At 43.6% G+C, this 26,073-nt stretch overlaps 2 protein-coding genes across 2 annotated transcripts in view; one reads left to right on the forward strand and one right to left on the reverse strand.

Moving 5' to 3' along the window:
• Positions 1-4,299, forward strand: part of T265_07127 (hypothetical protein) — a gene marked incomplete at both ends in the record, with an annotated part of 36,999 nt that extends 32,700 nt beyond the window's left edge. The window contains 2 exons of the mRNA XM_009172570.1: positions 1,962-2,237; positions 3,526-4,299. Of these exons, the coding sequence (XP_009170834.1) occupies positions 1,962-2,237; positions 3,526-3,927 (678 nt within the window). The remainder of the gene's footprint in view (positions 1-1,961; positions 2,238-3,525) is intronic.
• Positions 4,300-11,317: 7,018 nt separating this feature from the next.
• Positions 11,318-26,073, reverse strand: part of T265_07128 (hypothetical protein) — a gene marked incomplete at both ends in the record, with an annotated part of 47,678 nt that continues 32,922 nt past the window's right edge. The window contains 3 exons of the mRNA XM_009172571.1: positions 11,318-12,055; positions 19,197-19,277; positions 20,877-21,107. Coding sequence (XP_009170835.1) covers positions 12,029-12,055; positions 19,197-19,277; positions 20,877-21,107 — 339 coding nt within the window. The remainder of the gene's footprint in view (positions 12,056-19,196; positions 19,278-20,876; positions 21,108-26,073) is intronic.

Below are 26,073 nucleotides of genomic sequence, written 5' to 3' on the forward strand. Positions count from 1 at the left end.
CATACAACTTATATATATATGCATAATATATATATATATATATATATATAATGTATACTCGCGAAGTAGCGCGTATGGTGACGCGACGGCCTACGTATCTCAGAAGACGTAGAGGTTCACTGGAATATGTAGCGATCGCGGAGCTTTTCCTACCAACGTGGTTAGCAGATTGAGGTCTGGCCTTGCAGGGTGGACTTGAAACAACTCTGCTGTGGTAGGCCAACGCCAATCAACCTTGCTACAAGTCTCTTGATAGACAGTGTCTTCGTATTCAAGCTTATTGTGTGCGGTGTATTTCGCCTTACATAGAATCACTTTTTAAGTGAACAAAAGTTTCTTCAACCATGTTCGACTGTTGTGGGGGTTCTTGTATTGCCCGTAGCGTGACGAAAGTTGACGCAGGTCTGAATCCAAGGAGGCATTATTGTATTCAACTATATTACATCTATATATTATATTATATTACAGCCACCTGATCAATTATATTACATCTTTCATCTCCATAAATTCAGAAAGACACTTGGCCTAAAATGCCTTGATTTTGTTCTCTCTCTCTCTCATAGCAAATGCTCTGATATGGAAGCGGTCAATTTAGGGGTGTGAGACTTTTAGTTTACTTGGAAAGGAATCTGAAAGGAATCCACCATTTGACCGAAAAAATCCAAACAAAACGCGTTTCGCACAATAGCCACAAACCCATTATTTACCGTGCATAGTTACTGGACTTGTTTGGAGGCTATACAATACGCCTGTTGTCATGGCAACCCGTTACTATGACTCAGGAAATAGATTGAGGCTAAGCCTAGATGTCAGAAATTTTATCCCGCCCACTACACGTTAGCACTGTTTAGACAAATGGGTTTTACAAAGAGGCAAATTTAGGTTTGCTTCAAAGCCAAACCGCATTCAGGCACAGAACGAATATCGTCTCAAAATTTAAGTCGACCGGCTTTGCTTTCTCACACACCAATTCTAATCATACCTGTAGATCAAGGAGGTCACTAATTCAATCTGGAAAACGTTAAAATCCTAGCATACAGAGACATGAGTTAGGGGATCGAATTTTGAAAGTATGGTACTCCACAACAGATTCGATCAATTGGCACACTAAACTACATCCAATTTACGAACCATCACATGCGAACAACCAGTATCTCAACCGAAATACTCAGTGAAAGCCTAGCATCGGTTTAATAAACGAGGAAAGGTAAAACGACTTGATCCGATCAACAAAAGTCACGAACTGAAACCCAGAGAGGTTAAGAACAGAGGTCACTCCAGCACCGATCAGAACAGCAGTTCGTGGACGCCAAGCTCGTGTCATCAACCAATCCGGATGCAGGATAACGGACCAACCAATGGAACGGCCAGACCAAACAACCAATCGCAACCGATGGTCATCCCCAGCTAGCAGCATACTTACCAACACACGCGCCACTACTCAACGCACAACAGCCGACCCATTGTCACGCTTGACTGCGCCCCCCTAACAACACACTGATGATATCATCTCGGTTGGTGTTAAAATGTTTGTAGACAAATTGTGCTGCTCAGTGAACAAGCCAACGACCAACTACAGTCATAGCTTGCTTCGTCATTCACTGGATTATGAGATCTGGCTGGAGAGTGCTTGGAATTTTCGTTCCCACAGCCAAGTGCGTGAACGTTTCATGAAAACTGCTATTCAAGTCGTGTACTTTTTGGAATTTTCGGAACAAATCAACCCGCTGAACCAAAAAACAGGACAAAACCGGTGATAGCCAGCTGTGCAAAGTTTAACTCGTGATTTTATGTTCCGCTAACGTAAAAACCAGTTTTCTTAGATTTTGCAGTACTTCTTAAGCGAAAGTTTCGTTTTATCTAAAAATGATATCGAGTATTACGGTAGGACAACTTTTAATAGGGTCATTCAAATAGGAATTTCAAGCTTTGATTCCCAATTCATTGTCTAACAAATTTAGCCATCCTTCAACGAACTGTCCAAGAATTTCATCCCGGTGTCAAACTTGAGTGTCTACCTGTTTGATCTGAGGCAATATGTGAGCGGCCTTCCAACAAGCCTTGAGACACAGTCTGTGCTCAGTATACTGTCACTGATGGAAAATTCCAACGCAGTCTACAGTGGCGTGGTGAATGTTGCGAGGGAGCTTGCCAGCCAATTCAATGTACTAATGAACAACCAGGACCTGAGTGTGAATCTGAAAAGTCTTTTGGATAAGGTTGCCGAAGCTCGCAAGGTAAGTTTGTTTCTTCACAAGCACAGAACGTTTGCCGGTTTCAGCATGATTCTTCGAGTAGCTTTTCACGACAGCGTTATCCATCATGTGTTAGGTGAACACGTACAATGAGGCTAGATGGTACGAATTTACTGACCGGACGGTCCGTGGTTCGAACCCGACCTCCACCTCTCGATTTCTCCCTGTCTAGGCTTGGACAGCCTGACAGTATCCCAGCCCTCGTGCTCCCCTACGGCGGCATAGCAGTTAGGCACCGATAGGATGCCACATTTGAACCATTTTTGTGTTCGATGATTTACCGATCGATTCCATAGATATACTGGTTATACTCACGACTTGTGCACAACCAAACTGGGGAAAATGTGGCTGGTTGAATATCGAGCCGCATGCTGAAACCAAGTGAGTGAACAAAGCTGGTTTCGAAGGCCTGTGGCGATGTGCGTAAGTCAGTGTAGGATGCCTTTTTTCAAAGAATTTTCGGGAAAAATGAAAGATTACAACTTGTTCTTTGTGGATAGAAACCATGTGGTTCCTTTCAGCTTCTGGCATTTGACGTGGATGTTTTAACATTTTAGAATTGCCGAAGAGAGAGCCTAATTTCTGTTTCCAGCCTTCCCGTTAGTAATGTTGTTTCTTTCACAAACAACTCGTTTATTATGCCATCTGGGTGTACTGCTGAATTGGGATCCAGTAGGCGGAACTCTGTGATTATTCGTAGCTTCTCAACAGATTGAGAAATCTACTGATTCTTTTACAAATCCACCTTCAGGCGACAATTTTTTCGAAGTGAGGTGGATATAAAACTTCACATATAAAAGAGTGAAGATGTTACGCAAATTTCTCTCAAAACCATAGGTCACTCACCTGAAATTGGACATTGCGAGGGCTTTGTGAAACATGCACCGACTGTTCCAATCCGTAATCTTGACTTCAAAACATGTCTCGTGACCCCTTGCCAATTTAATGACACTCCAGAGGCTGTTGATCTCACTCGATGTATGTCTGCTCGAATGATTTGGTGATCTCTAATTTTTCTGTCCTTCAGTTCTCAGTACATTTCTATTGGAAGTGCCAAACCAATAACTTTCTGAGAACATTGTTGACCTAAAAGAGCAAAAAGTGTAGATCGCAAAAATGTCGACCTGTACCACGTAGATACCTGCGTGATTGCACCGACAAGATATGGAGTATTTTTGTGTACTAGACAAAATTTTTTTGTCAGTCAGAAGCCCCTCAAACTTCGATATGGGTTTGTATCTTTGGTTATGTATTCTACCATCTCACACAGATTTTAACCAACTCGACAACGCTGGAACGTCCAATACGGCCAACATTTAGGAAAGTGATAAACGAATTTCTGGTTGTGGCTGAAAAGATGCTTGTGAGAGAATTCAACCATTTGGTCGGCGTCGTTGTGCCTTGTGATTCGCTTTACGAACTGTTTCAGCTTACTCTGTCCGTTGTGTGCGTCGACCAGAGTCTCATCAACCGACTGGGATCCAACTGCCTCCTCCAAGCAGTTTCCACTTTTTTGATCATTGTGGAAATTTCTCTATTTGTTCGCTATGCATCCCTCTACAACAGCATGTGTGAGTCACTGGAAGACCAACGAGCTGACCTCGTACACTGTGTCCGAGTTACCTATGAAGAGTGGATACAAAAACAACGAATGCAACAGTATACTCGGTGATATTTACACTATATGGATATTTAATCGGTGATATAGGCAGTCCCAATAGTATAACCATATTGGAGCTCAATGTCCAACGACACAGAACAACGCCAAGACATCCAGAATGTGTAGATTCCCCGACACAGCAATTCGATCACCGACATATCCTTTACTCCGATCGTCTGGTGATGATAATACGCGCATTCACGAGCTGTAGGAAGACATAACGGATAGAGTTTGAGGACGCTTTAATTCTGTAATTTTCCTATTTTACTCCAATGCGCAGCATGGTTTCCTGCCGGACAGTAAGCTTTCTACCCGCAGTAAGAATCCGTTTTTTTCGAATTTATGGGCCATTCCAGGTAGACTACAATGGGATTAATCCGCTACTCCAGAGGGTAGTGCTTTCAGAGAACCGCACAAATTCCAAGTCCTTTCACACTACTAACAACGTATAAGTAGCTCAGGGGGGATAAAATTCACCCGACGAGCGAAGGCGTTGCTGGAGGAGCCAGTCAATAGGATGACCGCGTGATGTGGAGCCTGAAATTTACGAATAGACAATGATTTGGCCTGCCCTAATGCAATGGTCAGTTGCTCAAATTTGTAACCGAGAGGTCGTGGTTTCGCTACTGAATGGAGTCACGTAAGGTTTGCCCTCCTGATGACTCATTATAGGGATAAAAGAGCTGTACAGTGCTTCTCAGCTTTTCAGCATGGACTGGCTTCACTTACAGGACGAAATCTACACCATGAAACAGCCCATTTACATCAACCTACTGAATGGAATCGCTGTTTCCTTCCGTGGTGTGGTGGGACTGGAGAAATTGATGGCGACTTGAATGATCGTGGTGACTAACGCGGGTGGTCACAACTAATTCGGCAAAATAAAACTTTGAATTTTCGTCCCTGTCGCTGCCAATAAGAACATTTTTTTGATTTAACTGGCCTGTGCGTTTTGAGTTCTGGGTATGCAGGTACACAGTATGCATAGGCTTGTACAGTTTTCAAAATATGGCACTTTTGAACGCAGGTATTGTCACTTTGCTCGGCAGATTTATCCACAACTTTGCGTTATCATTTATAAAGTTGCTAAGGCCCTAGCAGCCTTTCATGTGACTCATAAGCTGAGTGCAGTTCCCGAGATTCCGTCAACCCCATATACTACTTATGCAGTAGATTGCAAGTAGTTGGTTGACTACGGTCATTGGCGAATCATACAAGGATTATCGATTGATACAAGTAAATTCCACCCGAATATTTCGTTTTTAGGAATCTTGAGTCTCCCTTTAAAAACAGCCTGAGATGTAAATACGTACACTTGTTCGAATTTGCACAGTGTTTCATCTGCAAACTCTGGCATGCATGCATTCATTGGAACGACTATCTAATTTTTACAATAACAAGAATGGCTTGAGAATGTCGGTCGCACACATCGTTCGGATTTCTGGAGTGAAGCAAAACCTTGCTCATTCCCTTCCAAAAACTTTTTCAGCAGTGAATTTTAAAAACTTTAGTTTCCATTCTGCCCAATAATCAAAGGGTCACCGACTTTCGGAACGGAGTGCCTCAGTACTCACAAGGTTGCTGAAAACTAATTCGACAGCCCACACATATGTAAAAAACCAGCAAATGAAGAAACGATGGACAAGGTTGAAGTCTTTTTGTAATGCACTACTCATAAGGTTGCTGAAAACTCCCCGGCAGCCCACCACCGGTTTCGGTTTTGGCTGATCAGGTAGGTGCCGTTCCCGACTTTCTGTCAACATTAAGTTCCACTCGAAACCAAATTGCAAGAAGTTAGCGAAATACACTAATTTACAAACTAATTTGGTTTTTCAAGAAACTCGTCTAGAACCCAGGCAAATGAATGTGCCTTGGAAACATCAAAATCGAGTGATTCAGCTGCGTTCCAGGCGAGTTTCTCGAAAAACCAAATTCGTTTGCAAATGAGTGTATTTCGCTGTGGTCGAATACAATAAATCAGGACTGAAACCAGCCACAAGGCATCCGTAGAGATACCCGTGGTAACTTGCTTCAGGTCATGGTACCACCAAGATCCCTGTCGAATGCTCTCGAGCTGAGATTTAAAAAACGTGCCGATAATAGCGTTGAGCTCCAAAGTACTCTGAGATGCAAGGTAATTGTTAAGAAGAAATTTGAGCCCCGAAAGAAGAGGAGTGGTGCGTAAGTGAAGATGAAACCCTTCTCGAAATTTTTGCAGTCGCAACGTACAGGTTAAACCAACGTGAAAAGATAAATTTATTATTCAAAGCTGAACACAAAAAGGTGTTTCGTGAATAGGTCTGCCCCACAAAACGCGTCCAAACCACGTTTTCAAACGAAACGGGTATCCAAATGAACAGACGTACACGCCAGTGTTGAGTATTCCAGTGGAAACCTAGGTTTGTGTGACGTACGAGGCAGGTCTAGGTGCGAAGCCCTGGTGCAGACGTATACTAAGCGGAAAGAAGGCCGATGGCAGACACTTAGAGGCCCGTTGAGGGACGACACCGATCAGTACAAGCAATATGACTTAATAGTGAGGACTATTGTTACCTGCTTTGTATCAAGGCCCTGGCACCATCCAGCACTGTACAGCTGTTCCATCATCAATGAGACTTGTTAGGCGCGCGTATCTCATGAGACACCACGGAGTTTTGAATCTCTGCCTAGTACTTTGAACACTTAACTGTGTCCAAGGGTGGCTGATCAGTAGTATGATCAACTCGCAATTCGACGGAAGAACTAGCTCAGAGCTTCAGTCGGGGGACCGGTCAGCGCGTGACCACGTGATATGGATTCCGTGGCTGGAAGATGAATGGAGCCGCGTCCCAAGCACGTATGCCAAGAATCACCTCCACATTTAGAAAATTGACTTCGATCCTTGAAATTCGTCTTACTTTGAACAGTCTACCTTCGTTGTACCAATCTGGTGGATCTGTTTGTTCTCAGCGGTTGTCAAACGACTCACCTAACTGCTCACAACTAGTCGATATTACGACGTGCCTTACACGCAAGCAACTCTAGGTGAGGCCTCATTTTATGCGCCAGAATAACCAATGATATCTGTGGGAATACGCCTTGAAGCTCGAGATTGTGGAAGTCATAAATCCATAAAATCTCATTTGACAAATTTCAATCTTTACAAAAGATGTTGTGGAATGTCTGTTTTTTTCGAACTCGCGTCAATTTCTGGAATGCTCGAAAAGAGCAGTCATTTCTGTGAGCTACTGCTTATTCTATTTAAGTGATTCAGTAAGTTTGTTTTAATGAAATCCAAAATATTGATCGAATTATCGAATAATAATAATTTACAGGAATTGAGACGCTTCTTTCGAGTCACACACACATGCGTCCCAAACTTTATATGAGCTTTCTGTTACTGTCCCGGGTAACCCCGTGGTGCTCTGCCAAAGCCCCTTCATTTTCACCTAAGGCAGTCCCATCAGCATTCGTCTTTTTACTCTTTCGGTGTCATATTCTAAAATCTCCGTCATACATTGAACTACTGGAATTGGATCAATCCCGGCCATACCAACATTTTACTTTCCGTCACCTAACGTGCAACAGACCGCGCATAACATTGACTTGACCTTCGTTATCCGAAACAAATGACAGTTGTATTGACTGACCTCAAAATAGATGGCTCCAGCGATGGATCATGAGCTTCCAGGGTGAGCTCCACTCATCTGCACATGGAAGTTATTCGAAGTTAAGTGTTTATATCGAGGAGACAACGCATAATTGAGTATCCGATTCTTCGTCGTGGACCAGGATCTCTAACCAGGTGTAAACCAATCGATTTTTAATAATCCACATGCAACCGAAGTGCATACCATGCAGCTGATAACCAACAACGGGTTTAAAGCACTTCGTACGTTCATCAGGCAGGCACCGCATTTCATTACTAAAAATATCAATCGCTTTTCAGAATGATTCTGAGCTTCTCGTTATAGCAGAGCTGCTCGCAGTAAGAGTTCCCTGCGACAGATGTAGTGTTTAAAACAACCAGACTCAAACGTGTGGACAAACGCTGATAAAACATTATTTTATTCGGAGAATTTAAACGTTTTCTAGCAAGGCCAAGCCATCGATACAGTCATTGGTTAGTCTGGTTACGCAAAATCCGAAATCCGATACCAAATTCGGTAAAATTTCTGTCGTATACTACCAAGTTTGAAAACCTGGCTGAAAAAAACAGCCTCGGTCGGTGCACGATGCCTGCAGTATCACCTAAATTTATTTCCCAGATAGGTTTACTTACAACTGAGCTCGCGTTCATAATACCGGATATATGTACTTTCCTCTGTGAATTGCGTGCTCGTGTAGACCATCAGGCCATTTTGTCTAGGATGGCCAGTTGCAAAACGAAAGCCCAACATAAATCATTTGTCATCTGCTCTGGACAAAAGAGTCCGTATCGGAAGTTCCCAAAAGATTATTCAGGAAAATAAGACGTAAACGCGTGCCTATCAGCTGAGTAGCGGTGTTCTTTCCAGTCTATACATATCTGTGCGATGCAGTGAGGGCTTGATAGACACCTGTTGGTAAGTTTCTTGTACCTAAGCGGTCACTGAATCCATCCACACATGTCACTGTGTTCTCCCATTGGGTTTGATTGTGAATGATGGCTGTTCCTAGCCTGTCTAGAGCTGTGGGTGTGACGCGGGTGTCTTTGTTCGCACTGAACATCCTGAATATATCGAGCTACTTACAAACGAATCAGTAGCTGGAAAATACAAGCTTTCCCGGCAACCCGAGGATCATCTGAGTGGTCCCGACTCATCATACCAGAGTCCCGCAGAAACCGAGAGTGGTATATGGGACGTATATGGGTGCACTTCATTCGGGACCGAGATGTCCTATCCCCAGATGAATCTGTAAAATTTTATCACTCCAGAAATTGAAGCATGTCCACGACCAGCGGGAGTTCAGAAAGGTACCAAGCTTGACTCCTCAGATGCATATGGCACGTGTGAAATTCTGTTTGTTTCACAGGTATGAGCTTTTTACTGTGTTTCGCAAATCCAGGTTGTCTCAATCTGTAAGGTACGGCGAAACGAGACTGCCCATTTTAGCCTAGTGGTTAAACCCACGGTCTTCCGTTTCGATGACCTGGTTAGGAATCCAAGCATAGGCCGCTTTCAGATTGGCTGTCGGGTCGGTCTCGTGTATTCCTCCCTGAAAGGCGCGGATGAATGATTCCTAGTTACTGGCGCAATCGCTCAAATTTTCTTTGGTGCTTGCAGATATACTGGCTGGCGAAAATCTGAAACATTTTAGCTGAAAGTGATGATTGATATGCATCTATTCATTTAGTACAAACTCATTTGGGGTGCGGCGTATCCCAGTTTCATTCACATTATTTAACTGAAGAGTGACGATTTACCGTACCACATATTCCGTACTATAATTCTGCTTCGGGCTATCAACCTAAAAGGTCAACGTAGGGCACTGAGGTACAAAAAACTCATAATTAATGAGGAAACATACATTGTACGACTGCATTGTGCCTAGTTGTTTTCACCGGCGGCTCTATCATTCTCACCAGCGTTTGAAAGTGCTTCACCGCCGAGGCGGCACCCAACACATTTGAGATGCTTCGTTTATCAGCGGATCAATTTTCATCCGAACGTCATAGAAACCAGCGTTGAATGAACGATTACAGTCAACAACTGGCACAAAAGTACCCAACCAGATATAATTTGAAAACGGGTCCATTAGTACTCATTTGGGTGAAAAATGCTACTGAGTACAGCCCTTCTATTAAGTGCGCATTACTGAAAAGACTTCATTCGAGTGATTCACTGGGAAAATAGCCAGTGAGTTGACATAGTTACACACTACGGACTCTGAGGAAGAGATGAAAGTTGTTTTAGAATTTTAGAATATCCGTTCATTGTAGAGCCAAATATCGGAATAAGCCTTTTCTGTGAGTGCTCCAGAGGAGTACCGCATTTGTTCTTCCTGCCAGGCTTAATCAGTTCAAAAAGTTGTAAGCGGAAAACTTTCCGGTGGTAGTCTTGATCCCTCGGATACAGACAGTCTTTCTCGATCGAGAAGACGGGTGGTTCAGTTCTATTTTGGACCGAAATCACTAGATAGCGTGATTGATTAACGCCAGTTTCCACCCTGCACTAAGATCAAGCAAACAACACTCGAATCGCGTCCTCTGATTCAAAAATGCATTCAAATGCTACTTGTGCTTCTGGTGAAGCAAAACCCAAGAGTTCAACATGTATTTATAGAATCAATGAACAATTAACGCCGGACGACCTTATGAGAATAGTTCAGTGCCACATGTTTCCCTATAGAGAAAAACGTTAGTAGCTCGGGTTGCTAGAAGGTCTTTGGCTTGTTCGTTGATCTGAGCTGGGCAGTTTGATTGCAATCGAGATGACATCTTCAGTGCGTTGTCGCGGAGCGTAATGGTGCGTATCGATGGATTCACAAACAAAGAATCAAGGAACAGATAGAGTCAGGTAAATAAACTTTACAAACCGGAACTGTTCGAAGGGTCAGGGACAAAGGTCACTCCAACACTGACCGGTGTACGAGGGCAGGAGATGCCAAGCTCATAGTTCACGTGGGCATCGGCGATTTAGGGCACAGGATGACAGAGCAACCAATGGAAGCGCCCCGCAGAACAACTAAAGTCAGCCCCAGCTATCAGCATGTATATCAACACACACACACACACGCAACACTACTCAACGCATACCCACCGATCCATCGCTACGCACCACTACGGTCCCTAACTGATGACGTCACCTCGATTGGTGATGGAACATTTGCAATCACATTTCTCAGCTCAGCGAACAGGCCGACGACCGGTGTCAAACGCGTTCTAGAATGGGTTGCATACTTAAGATAGGTACGTGGCTGGACCTTGGAGAGCTCAGACGTTTGAGCGTTCTTTGTTCATATTGAGACGTATAAGATGAGCGTAGGAGAGTCAGATATGCGATATTTTGATCAGTGCCTTCGGCCTGCTACTCGCCAATCACACGTCCATCGAACAGTTTGCGTGGCCTGATAGTTGGCGTGAGTCTTCGTGTAACATTAAGCTAGCTAGATCAGGCTGAGAATACGGAATTAAGACGAAAACACTTGTGTACGCAAAGTGGAGTTCCAAGCCTTTTGATAGGACCGTTGACCAATGAGAAACGTTCTGACTACTCACAAGTAGTCAGATGAATGCCGAAGTCAGCAGCACATTCGAGCGGTAATCATACCTGGAACCGTAGTTATCCTCACAATAGACAAGCTTTTGTGGCCGTGAGTTAGTTCGAAATCTTTTCCCTCATATCACCTACACACCAGGACGAAATTTACCCAACTGGATTATTGAGTGTTTATCCAGTCATGTCCCGACATGTAACGAGGCCCGAGAAATTCCTTTGAAAGCCATTCTGTTAATCGATTTTATTGATTATTGGCAACAAATGGATCGGATTGAGATCCAACCAAAAGGACGATCGACAAATGGGCAAACCAAGACAAGGACATAACATCCGAAGCAGGGACAGATAAACAAACAATATCACAAGTTAGTCAAATATGAAAATATGGCCACATATATAGAAGATGTTGGTGACAAACGGGGTCGCTGTGATACCGTATTGCATGCATTCGTACCAGAAATCAATAGAAACGGAAAGCAGTAGACAATTTTGACAGGCACAAACTCACAAGTGATGCAAAGATTTAAGTAAAACATTCGCAAACCTAAAATGCTGATTTGAATGTAATAAAAATTAGACAACGGTCGAACAGCTGAGTAATTGTAACACCGACCTGAAGGGGAATCGGTAGTGCTCCTGTTGGAAGACAGGCCAGGGGGACATTACAAGACTCAACAGGTCTGTCATTTTCACGATCGATTTATTGATTGATCGATTGAATGATTTGGAGAGTAATTGGACACGACTCGAGAACGTAATTCGGAACATAAGAAAAAGAAGATAGGCATGACATGGAACAAACAAATAGGACAAGAAAGGAATTTTTTAACATGCTTCTGTTTGGGCTAAACCGCACCTAATTTGGGAAATGGGGACATGGAGCGCACGTCAATCTTTTTTTCGTCAAGAGATCCTACTGTGGACAGCTTTCATCACTTGGTAGCTTCTGTTGTTTGTGGCTGAAACGAAAAACGCGATCGAATTATGATTCTCTGGGAGTATCCACAACATAAACACGTCAACTGAGGGAACAAAACAAAAGTTGAACATGAAGTTGACGGTTGAACTTGCCCAGCCAACTAACTATGATCTACTTATCGGGTTAGCGATGATAATAATACGATATACATGGTCATCCGGTGCGACCAAAATCGCAAAAAACTTCCATTTCCAACAGATTCCATAGCAGAAAGACGTGAGCGCAAAACCGTGGTGTTGTAACCATTAGTTCAGAGTGCTTATCTTTGGATTCATGGGCGATAGCAGATTGAAGACAATGCGTTCCTTACACAACCCCCATGAAAATGAAATATATTTGTAGAAGAGGGTGCTAGATGGAAACCGATACTTCTAGGCTGCGTGATGTCAGCCGACTAGCTGTTGCCAAAAAACACTGAACAACTAGGCCACTGGTACACCATTTTGTCTTAAAATCAGTGATATTCTATTATTCAGCCTGCACATCAGTGCGCATACTGTCAGGCAGTCAGCACATACACTATCGAGCTTTGACATCGTAATACGATTAGTCCGCATCTCCCCACGCGACAAAACCGGATCACCTTTGTTCTCAGTCGGAAATTAGGATCGCTCATCAAAAATACCACAAAAGCCACTTTGAGTAGGATTTAGATATTCCACGTGTCCAGGATTATGGTTGTGTACAGTGCCTGCCTTGTACTGTGTATGAAACATATCTACGTACGAATAATTACTTTCAGATCCCTCGCACTGAAACATAGCTTTTTTACGAATATACTTCAATCTTTTCATAAAGGAAACTACTCATAAGTTTGCTGGAAACTCTTCGACAGTCCACGACCGGTTTTGCCCTTTTTGGGGCTCATCAGGTAGGCGCAGTCCCCGAGTTTTCGGCAAACTTATGTTCTACTTGAAACTGAATTGGACTGAAATGCACAAGAAGGGCGAAACCGGTCGTGGGCTGTCGAAGAGTTTTCAGCAACCTTGTGAGTAGTTTCCTTTATGAAAATATACTGCGATATCTCAAATATCGTGCCAACTGAAACATGAGGCGGCCTGTGTGCAGCACATAGAGTTGTAGAATATCATAAACGAGCGATTCAGTTGAGTCTCTCGTGAAAACCAAGTTGATTTGCAAATGAATGTATTTGCCGAAAACTTCAGTCTTCATTATCTGTCAGAGCACCGCTGCATGCAGTCCCGAATGCTTTGTCGTCGAATAACTAAGAGCTGCAGGAAATCGCTTGTGACCACCTTTCCAACAGGCGCTGGAATGATGAAAGCTAGTCAGTGTACGTGCGGAATGCTAGTAGCGCAAACAACTACGTCGGTCATCATTATCATCATCATCGACAGCATGACATCAGTGTTCAACACCGATGCTTCACTGCCGTAAACTACGTCGGTGGCTCACATGAAACTGAACTGCCACAGACACACACACACACAAGGCTAAGCTTCTAGCTGGATATGGCTGCGCTATGAAAACACCGCTGTTTTCAGAATCGTGCGTTTTTCGGCAAAGAATGGTGGGGTAGTTGGGGAAATCATCGGTTGGTGTCATTTGTTCTTGGTGCGGCAGTCAATTTTGCCCACATAGTGGGTAAAGAAATCATCCAGGGAAGTAGTGTTAGGTTTACGAGTAGCCTGTTCGGGTGGACAAGAGAGCACAGATTCGCTACCGTGTGTCTATTCACAAGCTTATAGCCAGACTTTAACGTGGTGTTTTTGCTAGGCTTCCCTGTCTACTTACTGTTTCTTCAGCACTGTCACATAAGCATCGCTGATTGAGGGTGCAATGATCGAATACTGATGGCATTCTCATTTACCTAACGTCCAAAGGTTGGGTCCCATGTCTTATGTGGTCCTACGAAAGCCCGTGAATAGGGGATCTGAGAAAAGCAGGCAGGATTACGGCCTGGAAGGATGTATATGGACCACATATTCACGCTGCACCAAGTTATGGGGCAATGACATGTTTATGGGCGTCCTACAGTCTTGTAGTTACCGGACCTCGAGACGACATGGCGGTTGGTTGGTGCCAGCGTCTTCCATTCTATCAGTTTCCACTCAGACTGTCTGGTTAGTGGATGTATGTATATGCACCTCACTACTTTATGGTTGGTTAGTCCCGGGTCCCCGTCTAACGTCAAAAAGTTGGGTCCCATGTCTTATGTGGTCCTACGAAAGCCCGTGAATAGGGGATCTGAGAAAAGCAGGCAGGATTACGGCCTGGAAGGATGTATATGGACCACATATTCACGCTGCACCAAGTTATGGGGCAATGACATGTTTATGGGCGTCCTACAGTCTTGTAGTTACCGGACCTCGAGACGACATGGCGGTTGGTTGGTGCCAGCGTCTTCCATTCTATCAGTTTCCACTCAGACTGTCTGGTTGAATAGTGGATGTATAGGCACCTCACTACTTTATGGTTGGTTAGTCCCGGGTCCCCGTCCCAGACCCCACTTCGCTTTTATCATTATAAGGCTACATTCGAATAACTCGTCATGGTTGTATGGCAGTGAAGCATCGGTGTTCTCATCTGGTGTTGATCTGAATGATGATGACGATGACGATGATGTTGTTGTTGTTGTTGTTGTTGTTGTTGTTGTTGTTGTTGTTGTTGTTGTTGTTGTTGTTGTTGTTGTTGTTGTTGTTGTTGTTGTTGTTGTTGTTGTTGTTGTTGTTGTTGTTGTTGTTGTTGTTGTTGTTGTTGTTGTTGTTGTTGTTGTTGTTGTTGTTGTTGTTGTTGTTGTTGTTGTTGTTGTTGTTGTTGTTGTTGTTGTTGTTGTTGTTGTTGTTGTTGTTGTTGTTGTTGTTGTTGTTGTTGTTGTTGTTGTTGTTGTTGTTGTTGTTGTTGTTGTTGTTGTTGTTGTTGTTGTTGTTGTTGTTGTTGTTGTTGTTGTTGTTGTTGTTGTTGTTGTTGTTGTTGTTGTTGTTGTTGTTGTTGTTGTTGTTGTTGTTGTTGTTGTTGTTGTTGTTGTTGTTGTTGTTGTTGTTGTTGTTGTTGTTGTTGTTGTTGTTGTTGTTGTTGTTGTTGTTGTTGTTGTTGTTGTTGTTGTTGTTGTTGTTGTTGTTGTTGTTGTTGTTGTTGTTGTTGTTGTTGTTGTTGTTGTTGTTGTTGTTGTTGTTGTTGTTGTTGTTGTTGTTGTTGTTGTTGTTGTTGTTGTTGTTGTTGTTGTTGTTGTTGTTGTTGTTGTTGTTGTTGTTGTTGTTGTTGTTGTTGTTGTTGTTGTTGTTGTTGTTGTTGTTGTTGTTGTTGTTGTTGTTGTTGTTGTTGTTGTTGTTGTTGTTGTTGTTGTTGTTGTTGTTGTTGTTGTTGTTGTTGTTGTTGNGGCTGCGCTATGAAAACACCGCTGTTTTCAGAATCGTGCGTTTTTCGGCAAAGAATGGTGGGGTAGTTGGGGAAATCATCGGTTGGTGTCATTTGTTCTTGGTGCGGCAGTCAATTTTGCCCACATAGTGGGTAAAGAAATCATCCAGGGAAGTAGTGTTAGGTTTACGAGTAGCCTGTTCGGGTGGACAAGAGAGCACAGATTCGCTACCGTGTGTCTATTCACAAGCTTATAGCCAGACTTTAACGTGGTGTTTTTGCTAGGCTTCCCTGTCTACTTACTGTTTCTTCAGCACTGTCACATAAGCATCGCTGATTGAGGGTGCAATGATCGAATACTGATGGCATTCTCATTTACCTAACGTCCAAAGGTTGGGTCCCATGTCTTATGTGGTCCTACGAAAGCCCGTGAATAGGGGATCTGAGAAAAGCAGGCAGGATTACGGCCTGGAAGGATGTATATGGACCACATATTCACGCTGCACCAAGTTATGGGGCAATGACATGTTTATGGGCGTCCTACAGTCTTGTAGTTACCGGACCTCGAGACGACATGGCGGTTGGTTGGTGCCAGCGTCTTCCATTCTATCAGTTTCCACTCAGACTGTCTGGCTGAATAGTGGATGTATAGGCACCTCACTACTTTATGGTTGGTTAGTCCCGGGTCCCCGTCCCAGACCCCACTTCGCTTTTATCATTATAAGGCTACATTCGAATAACTCGTCATGGTTGTATGGCAGTGAAGCATCGGTGTTCTCATCTGGTGTTGATCTGAATGATGATGACGATGACGATGATGTTGTTGTTGTTGATGATGATGATGATGATGATGATGATAATGATGATGATGATGATGATGGTGAACATCAAAATTTCGACCAAATTCAGCGGCAAAGTTCTTGCTTGAGAATGAAAGTAAGTGAACTTAGGCATCTGACCAACATTGACCGACGGGCAGTTTTATCCAACATTCTGGTTTAAACAGGTTTGCGACAATGTCTCAACACTCTAAGTTTTACTCCGATAAAACATCCCCCACAAATGGCATAAATACTGTTTTGCTGATGATGTAAACTTCGGATTCCACTGGGTTCTGATGCGAATTCCAAAACTGCGGGTCATTGAACTGGGTGTTTTACCCCAAGAACTGCCGGACAGTCAAATTGACTTTTTTATTGGCCTGCTGTAAACATGTGAATCACTGTGTTGTCGAGACTGCCGGTAGAAGCCAACCTATTGAAAGGGTTAGCTTTGTTTGCGCGCGACACACGTGATTCTACCTCACAGAGTGCATAGCGTCGTCTGTTCACCCGTTAACGATCAATACTGCAACGACATTGTGGATAGTCAGCCGAAATTCTCCAGCGTGGTGCGCGTGATTCGAATGAAATACGATGATTAGGCTCGGTAAAGTGAAACTAGATTCGTCTGCAATTCAGACAGCAATTTTAACGAAATCGAGCTTCCCCTCCCAGATCAACTGAAGTCTCAAGTCCCATTGAAGCTCATAAACAACCTTTCTTCACAGCAGATGTCTTATGCGACAATAAATTTGGAGAAAATGACACTTCAAGCAACATCCAAATTAACCGGTACTTTGAGCGCTCCTTCTCCGAGTGAATCCGGGCGATTCCAGTTCAAGTTACTTTATTTTCGTCCCCAAATCGATAGTACCGTAATAACTTAGCTACGGTTAAAGAATCGCAGCAGGTTAAAGAATCATCCATTGTCAACAAACTGAATCGATAGTCTACCCGATCTTGGTCTAGCCTCAACTTTTTATGCATATCGCAGGGGACTGGCACTTACATGGCCAGAAGGCCACTAGTGACTCTCAAGTGATGCTCCGGAAAATCGATGCATATATATAAGCTGAGTTCAAACAAACGTTGCTACCAGAGCTGGCTGCATCCAGTCCTATCAGTACTACTTTTATCCGTCACGCTGTTTGGTCTGCAGGCCGCTCGAATATGGAAAACCTTTCAGATAAAACAGCTAAGGTTTATTTAAAACCCTAGTTGCATGGTTTTCAGTGGTGAAATCCTGTTCGCCGTTCTAGGCGGCTTTACCGTTCTAACAACTTGACAACTTTCTTGCCTTGATTCACCTAGCATGGGAAAAAACCGAACACTATCCAGCACTGACTGTTCGGCATACTTTTACGGATTAACGATTTCCTAATCGATTACCAAATGGTTCTGTTTGTAGCATTCCAAAGTATCAAGTTTTGTCAGGCTGCTGTATTGTTTTCAGTGCCGCACAGGAACGAAACCTGTACGCTGTTCAGACGACAAGAATGTCTGCGCAAAATCTTTCGGATCAAAAGCACCGTTGAAACTTAGGGCACCAAAGTCCTTTGAACAGTAGAGGTTGTTGAAACCGAGTACACTTTTAATGGCCACTTGGAAAGAAAACAGAACAATCTGTTCCCGGTCAATGGAACTTCCAATCTAAATCGCGCTAGAGCTCAGACGTTTAGAGAACGGCTATCGAAGCAGGCTTTGAGACATAAAGCAGGTTACTGAATCCAACCTGACATCATGAGACTTCCGTTTTACATTTGCCCATGTACATTTCATCTCCACTCATTTTGCTCATCTGTACCCGCCATTCGTCTTGTGGTGAAGACCGCCGTGTCCGACAGTGTCATATGAGTACGTGCGTGTGCGTGAATGCGCACAGTTGATCAACTTGTCTAATTGTGTTTGTACCATGTCTTCTGAGCCTACTGTGACCCGTCCTGTCGTGGTCTACGCGTAAATGCATCACCAGCCAGATTCATTAGACTGGCATCGCAAGAAACGACGGCAATCCGCACTTCCAAGGCAACATTCCGCTCACGTGTACTGACCTTGACACATCAGTCAATGATAGATTTGCTCACTTTTCGACTCTACGAACGTGGGTACAGCCTTGCTTGTTTCTGTGGAATTTCGTAATCCGCCCCTTCTTTTGCTATTTGGGATCGTCAAATCTGCGCGCGACTCAAAGTTACATACCTCAACATACGCAAATGTTGAAAAAAAGGTGAACTATTCAAAAGGGGTTCAATTTTTTAGTAGATCTGAGAAAAAACGGGTGCGTCCATCTTAGTAGGATTGACTTTAGAAGTTACGCGCATCTCTACTGGTCCATCTGACTCCTGTGAACCGCTGAAACCGAAGGAACTTCCCCCAATTTCTTTATCACCACGTGCTCAAGATTGCCATCATATGGACGACTATATCAGTACTTTCAAGGCTAAAAGAATACCGCTAGGTTGACGACATTAAACAGTGAATTGATGGAAGATCCTCAAGTAAACCTATATGGTGGATTTCTTGGCTGAATGCCGCCAAGACCGTGAAGAAGATATTTAAGCAGCATGTGCCGGTGTCATGCCGTCATGTTCGGGATCCGCGACAGAACTATCTTCATTCGCCCTCCTGTCTCATAAACTGTGGTCTGCACCGGTGCCAAGTGCTTGTATGTAACCCTGCGTTCGGTCCAGACCCCTCTGGATTCCCAAACAAACTCACTTTTCAGATAACCGCCATCCAGGAAGGACATTCATCACAATTCCCACTAGACATCACAGCTTATCCTAACTTATCGCTGATCACAAACTTGTGGATGACGCAAAAATGGGTCGTCACCTAAGGTCTCCAAATTCATATAATAATGGAATGATATTTTTTCAATTTTATCCACATATTCACTGGATTCTGTTTTTTTTTCGCGCCCAAAGTAAAAAAATCCCATCGACCACATCAGAGTAGTGATATCAACAGAGAATCACTAACCTCTTTAGGCTTGGCCTTTGGCAACAATACGACTTTTCCAATATTTTTTCTTTCTTGCAGCCGTGCCATTGCTTCTTTTACCTGGAGTGAAGTTCCAAGAGAGAAACCGTAATTAGTAGTCCATTAGTAGTCCACCGGTGGAAAATTAAACTCATTCCGGATTAGACGGACACCGTTCAGTTATGTCCCAAACTCGCCTCTCGTTGTTTCGTGTCTTGAGTGACAGAGTCTGATTTGATCCCTAATCATGGAGTTAAATGGGTTGTTCCATCAAAAAGACAGGTCTGGACGTTATTCCAGACAGCATATCTATGGGTGAAGTATTCGCAGTTACAACAACTATTCAATGGAGCTGTCACTCTGCAATCGATAACAACCGATAGTGAAAAGCCGAGAAGCGTCCTAGAGCTGTCTTATTTTTATTGATAATCGTCAGTTGTACTTAAACCACGAATTTTGAGGCGATTCGAACCTGCAAGAACCTCGTGTCCGATGAGTGAACAAAGATAACGAAACAGTTATCCAGTGCTCCTCGGCGTTTTGGCATCTTATGATTTCACCCGGAGGATGAGACACTAATGAACTTAGATAACATCCTCACACTCAAAAGGGAAAACTTATTTCACACAATTCTTCCTTCTGAGAAGTTGCCGCTTGTGCATTCACCTAGCACGTGACAGCACGTGATTAGCCGGTGCATTGCGCCGTACCTAGACTGTCACACACTGCCCGCAAGTTAGCTGACTGCGGGCAATAAACAACGAGGCACGGTAAATCTGCACTCCAACAATGTGTGTTCCTATCAATCAACTGAAAAACGTTTGGGACTGATTGGGTAGTCATCATTTCGGAGAGGTTTTTTAAACAATCGGTGTTCTTGTCACTTCAACAACTCGTCCCCGGGTATCCAGAACTGTCTCATCACTCATAGGGTTCTTCGGATACTCGCAAACACTGGGTTTCCTTGCTAAGCGTTAGAGTTTTAAGTAATCCAACCCAAAGTTATATCTGAAAGTATCCAGGTTGCTGATTTTGAGAAAAATGATAAAGGAACTAAAACGAAAGATACCTGGTTCATAAACAGAAGTCAACAACTTGTTCTCTCTTCAGAGAATAACGTCAGGCGTCCGAAAGCACCTGTTAAGTTTGCCAAGGATGTCAGGTGTCAGGTTGTTATAACCTACGAATAGAATCCTGTTGAACAGATCAAGGACAGATTGAGGCAGTATTTTTCGGTAGTCCAAATGCTGCCTGTGTCACTACAGTCTTCGGCGTTCTCGATGAGGGGCAATCGTTCTTCAGTTGAAAGTTGGAACGATTGGGATAGTTCCACCCACAAGGTCTCATGGTCTTCCTAATGGACACATTTACACTAAAAATTCAACAACATGCTGTAAAACGTGCTGTAAAGTATTTTAGATGGTAATATGTATGACAGTTTGAATCAGTGTTTGGGCGACAGTTATTAGATGGAGACATTCTTGTCTTCTGCAGTCTAGGAGAATTATCGATCGGTGGATTTCGATGTTTCAGGAAATATATGCACGCTATTTATTCACATTCTTTGTATGTTCATCAGTTCAAAACCAGGTTTGAAGTTATTTCCTTCCCCCGATTGTGGGCGTGCATATGCTCATACTCAAGTCTATGTTTATGCGTATAAGAAACGAATCCGAATACCTCTTCAAAACTCCATTCGCTATCCACCCACGGTTGGATCGATTTCGATTCGACCAGCTTCTCCAGTTTCGCCCAGGTTTCACGAATCAAATCCGCAGAACTACAGACATTCGTGTTCGAGGATGTGGTATGGTGATGCCTGGGGAACAGGAGTGACTTGAGACAAAATCCACCGAGCATTCGGTTGTCCTCGTGCAGTCGTAGCGGACTGATACGTTCCATGTGGAACCACTGAAAAGGAGAACATTTGGCCTTAGTTTTACCAACTTCATGGCTCAATCGAAGGCAGAGCAAAGCAGTTATCTATCTGTTCTAAGGGCAACATTCTTTTCAGGGGAGAAAAGAGGGATAAACAAGTTGACCACGAGGCCACCACAGTACACCTGTCCTTTTACGTCCTTCTGTGGGAATAAATATGTTTTTGATGGCTGTTTTCGGTTTTTTCGATAAATACGTTCATTTGCATATCGATTTGCTTTTGGTGACAGACTCAGCTGTAACCAAGCTGAATCTCTCGTTTATGATGTTTTTAAGCAACATAAGGTTGACGGAGACTCAGGGACAGCACCTACCTGACGACCCCCAAGATGGACGAAACCTATCGTGGACTGTCGAAAAGCTTTCAGTAGCCTTATTTGTAGTGTATCACGCCTATGCAAGATAATTTTTCCCGGGCGGGAACCGCTCGTCCCGCTTGCACGCCCTAGGCAGCGATGAAGACTCAGGATGAATTTGGTCGTCTTTAGAGCGCTCCTCAAGGGAGCCGTGGCTCCGTTAAGATGAACCCTCGTACACCCATTTCTGTAGGCTCATATAAAACCTGTTTCGGTATATGGGGGAAGTATATGAGTACATCCATCTTATTTGGTGAGTATTCTCCTACTGTAACATCAAGCGAAGCAGCTGATACCTGATAAGGTGTATCATGTCCGCCTGTTCTGATCCTGTCGTACACGCACGTTCACCGGGATGACCACTACTTGCGGTCGTGTGTAGACATTGGTGAAGCATCGACAAACTCACCAGTTTCTTCGACTTACTGGACTTAGGGTCAAAGGTGGACAGCTTCGCTACGGTATGTGTGCCCCAATATTGACCAAAAGGGTGATCTGATACTTGAATATCAGGTAGCGAAGAAAAAAGGCGTTAGAGCTTGTGAAGACAGAGGTGTTCCACTTGGAATGTTGGAAATACGGAAGTGCACTGTGCTTTTAATAAGGACCCTGCGGTCTACTCACTGCGTAATCTACAAGCTCTTTATTCCATCGACCCACAAAGTATGTGTTCTCGTCAGCTAAGCAATCGCAGTGTCAGATATCAAAGTGACGTTTTCATATACATCCTGAGCACATTGACATTTATATCACGTGAGAAAGTCAGTTTAACTTGCATGTATTAATGCCACTTCTTTTAAAAAATCGATGCAGCACAAAAAATTTGGATCAATAACAAGCATTATTTTGTACAAAAACTACTCACTAGGTTGCTTAAACTCCGTAGACAGCCCATGACCTGTTCTTTCCACGTTGGGACTCATCAGAAAGAAGAATTCCCCGAGTCCTTGTTAAATTTGTGTTCTACATTAACTAAAATTATACGAAACTTGAAAAATACACTCAGTTTTGCATCATTTTTGTTTTCATGAGAGTCCCAGCCGAATCACTAGTCCATTATAGTAGTTTGTGCCACATAGCCGTTGACTTGTTTTGTTGGGACTCTCAGAAAGAAGAATTCCCCGAGTCCTTGTTAAATTTGTGTTCTACATTAACTAAAATTATACGAAACTTGAAAAATACACTCAGTTTTGCATCATTTTTGTTTTCATGAGAGTCCCAGCCGAATCACTAGTCCATTATAGTAGTTTGTGCCACATAGCCGTTGACTTGTTTTTCAGTTATTACAATACCCGTACTTTTATTTGAAGGAACACTACTTACAAGTCCACTAAAGAGTCCTCGAAAGCCCATCACCCGCCTCGTCTTGATCGGTTTATAATCTGGACACATTTCCCGAGTTTCTGTCATCTTTTTGTCCTAACTGAAACCCAGTTGTGAGCAGTACTCCTTCAAAAAACTCCCAAATCTCTGATCAATTGAGAATCAAAGCGGCCTTCGTACAGCACAGCCGTCCAAAGTATACCATAAATTGGAGAGTCAGCTGAGTCTCCCATGAAAAATAATCTGAGAGAGTGAAATTTCATACAGTTTGGGTTCAAGTAGAGCATCAGTCCGAAGAAAACTCAGTGACTGCGTCGACGTGATGAGCCCCAAGGGAAGAGAAACCTGTCTTAGGCTGTCGAAGAGTTTTCAGCGAGTGTGCTCCTTCAAGTCCACTGAATATGTTGGGAACGTTGCTTCTGAATCGAGTAACTTCCTGTTGAGCCAAAATTCAACGACTAACGTAGCTTCAGATTCTCCTGATGCTCTGTTGTTCCAGCGCTGCGTGAACAGTGCTGTGCAGTCCATCGATCATAGACTAAAGATTGATGGATTCGACAGCGAAAAGCGGTGCTTCAACAGCCCAGTTTGAAATTTCCCAAGTGCCACCAGTTTTGGTTGGTATGTGCATCCCTCTATAGGATATTTCCAGTTATTCTATTTATGTGAAAGAGGCGTTCCTATCTACGGTTGTTGCAGTCCCATTGTAGTAAACTCATATCTTCATGAGGGAAACTACTCACAAGGTTGCTGAAAACTCTTCGACAGCCCACACTTGGTTTCGCCCTTCTTGGGGCTCATCAGGTAGGCTCAGTCCCCGAGTTTCCCGCAAACTTATGTTCTACTTGAACCTACCTACCTGATGAGTTGCAAGGAGGGCGAAACCGGTCGTGGGCTGTCGAAGTGTTTTCAGCAAACTTGTGAGTAGTTTCCTTCATGAAAATATACCGCGATATCCACAATATCGTGCCAACTGAAACATGAGGCGGCCTGTGTGCAGCGCATTCAGTTGTAGAATATCATAAACGAGGGATTCGGTTGAGCCTCTCGTGAAAACCAAATTGGTTTGCAAATGGGTGTATTTCTGGTAAACTCATATCTGTTCATTTCCTCTTACCAGTCATTTACGTTACGAACTGTCTTTGCAATCCCCTCACCAGAGGTAGAGTGATCTGTCCGGTGAATCCCAGTCGATTTATCTTCACTGTAATACCCGAGCATGTAAATGCACCAGTAAACATCAGCTGACCTTCTCATATCTGCGCACTATACTACGACCTTGAACTCTTTTTCACACTTCAAATACCGGCTAATACCCAGCAAAACCTTCACGAAAATTTGGTACACCGCCCGATAAATGCAATTCTGCTTCGAATCAACGTCACGATTGCCCGTATAAAATCAAGGTTACTTTCGACATCTGTTGCTTTTTTTCCTAAAATTGTAGACGGTTACCGAGAACTAGCATTGATCTGCATGGGTCCCTAAATGATTGGGATTGATGTGATTTGACGCCCGGTCATTTTTCAAGTTTCTTCAAAGTGAGGTTTTTCGCAGTTCTTTTGTTGCCACCTTTTTCATCATGTTGCGCCAGTCTCGTTGTAGAAAATGTCAAAACCCTCACATTGCGGGACCCAGTCGGTGATGGAAACGGGAGCGGTCAAGTGGCTGTGGAATACTGTCGCTTCGTAAGTTGCATTCTGGCATGTAAACACTGAAGTAGCAAACCACCTAACATATCAGATGCCGTTGCCAATCCTAAGAATAGTGAGATGGTTTTTGCTTCCCTCTGTTCAAATTCTCCATAAAAAAACTTGTCGGGTAAAGTTGGTGAGAGTTCGGAATTCTTGTTCTAGCGCGTCATCAGAGCACATTTCTCGCGCTCTGTTAGTTAGGCTATGCATCAGATTCCGTTTCTGCTTTAGTATAACGAAGCTGTCAAGTTTGATCTAGCGCGTATCAGAGCACATTTCTCGCGCTCTGTTAGTTAGGCTATGCATCAGATTCCGTTTCTGCTTTAGTATAACGAAGCTGTCAAGTTTGATGTACTGTCCGGACCAAGTGGATTGTCGGTACACCCATCGTTTCAATGTACTATCGTGACGTCTTTCAAGGCCAACATCCAGGAAGTGGAAGAAGTTAGCGGCTATTCCTTCCGAGATAAATTTGAGGGCGTGTGGGCCTTGTTGGACTCATGTTGGGACGATTCCATCTCAGCTTCATTGTTCACAACCTCGAAGATGTCGTCCACATATCAGCAGTTCAGTCGTGTCGGTTAGAACTTGGCCCAGTGGTAAACCCATGGCAACGCCATCAATTTGACGGTCAACAGTAGTTGCGCAATCAGTGCGCATCGCAGGAGGAGTTTTCGCAATTCTTTGCCTGGAATTGGCAACTGAAAGATGTTTGCTTCGTAGCACGATTGCTCGTAGTACGGGGTCTCGCTGCTCTTGGTCTGGCTCCTCCCCTTTGGCCTTCCTGGCATGGTTGCACTTTGTGGAACGAAGTTCCAGCCAGTGTAGCTCGCGGGATCGCTGCAGCACTCAAGCCCGACCACCACGTCAAGGTGGCAGCTTTAGGTCGGGTGACCTGAACTAGTTGTTCTTGGATAAGTAGACAATGTCGTCTCCCAATCGATTTCCTGTTCATCTACACCATACACATCCAGATAAGTTAAATACTGCTCTCTTAACCTTTGCAATATGTTCGTTAACCCGTCTGTGTTCTAATTACAAATGGGAATTTTCGGAATAATGAAATGACAACTGTCATTATGACAAACGCAGGTAACCCAATAAAGCCACAATAATACACTAATATACTGGGGGAACAAAGCAAATTCCAAAGCTGAGTTTTTAATTAGCGTCTGACAGTGAAGTACAGATTTTAGACACAAATGATCGTGCGCTGCGGGTTCAATCATCATCATCATCGTCCTCCTCCTCCTCCTCCTCATCATCATCATCATCATCGACAGCATGACATCAGTGTTCAACACCGATGGTTCACTGACGTACAACCATGTTTTATTTGAATGCCTTGTTGCAGAGAAAAGAGTAAAGGTAGACGGGGAAGGGAATGAGTGCCAGCTTACCACAAGCAATACGAGGTGCCTACACCTCCGGACACTCACTCAGGCGATCTGGATTGAAACTGATAACAAGAGCGCCACTGACATCGGTTGGCAGCCATATCTTGTAGTGTCTCCAACCAGGCACAGTGAGGATCACGCGGTCCCCATCCTGGAAGGCGAGTAGCAC

Source organism: Opisthorchis viverrini (assembly GCF_000715545.1).
Source record: "Opisthorchis viverrini unplaced genomic scaffold opera_v5_161, whole genome shotgun sequence".
Taxonomy (NCBI): Eukaryota; Metazoa; Platyhelminthes; class Trematoda; order Opisthorchiida; family Opisthorchiidae; genus Opisthorchis; species Opisthorchis viverrini.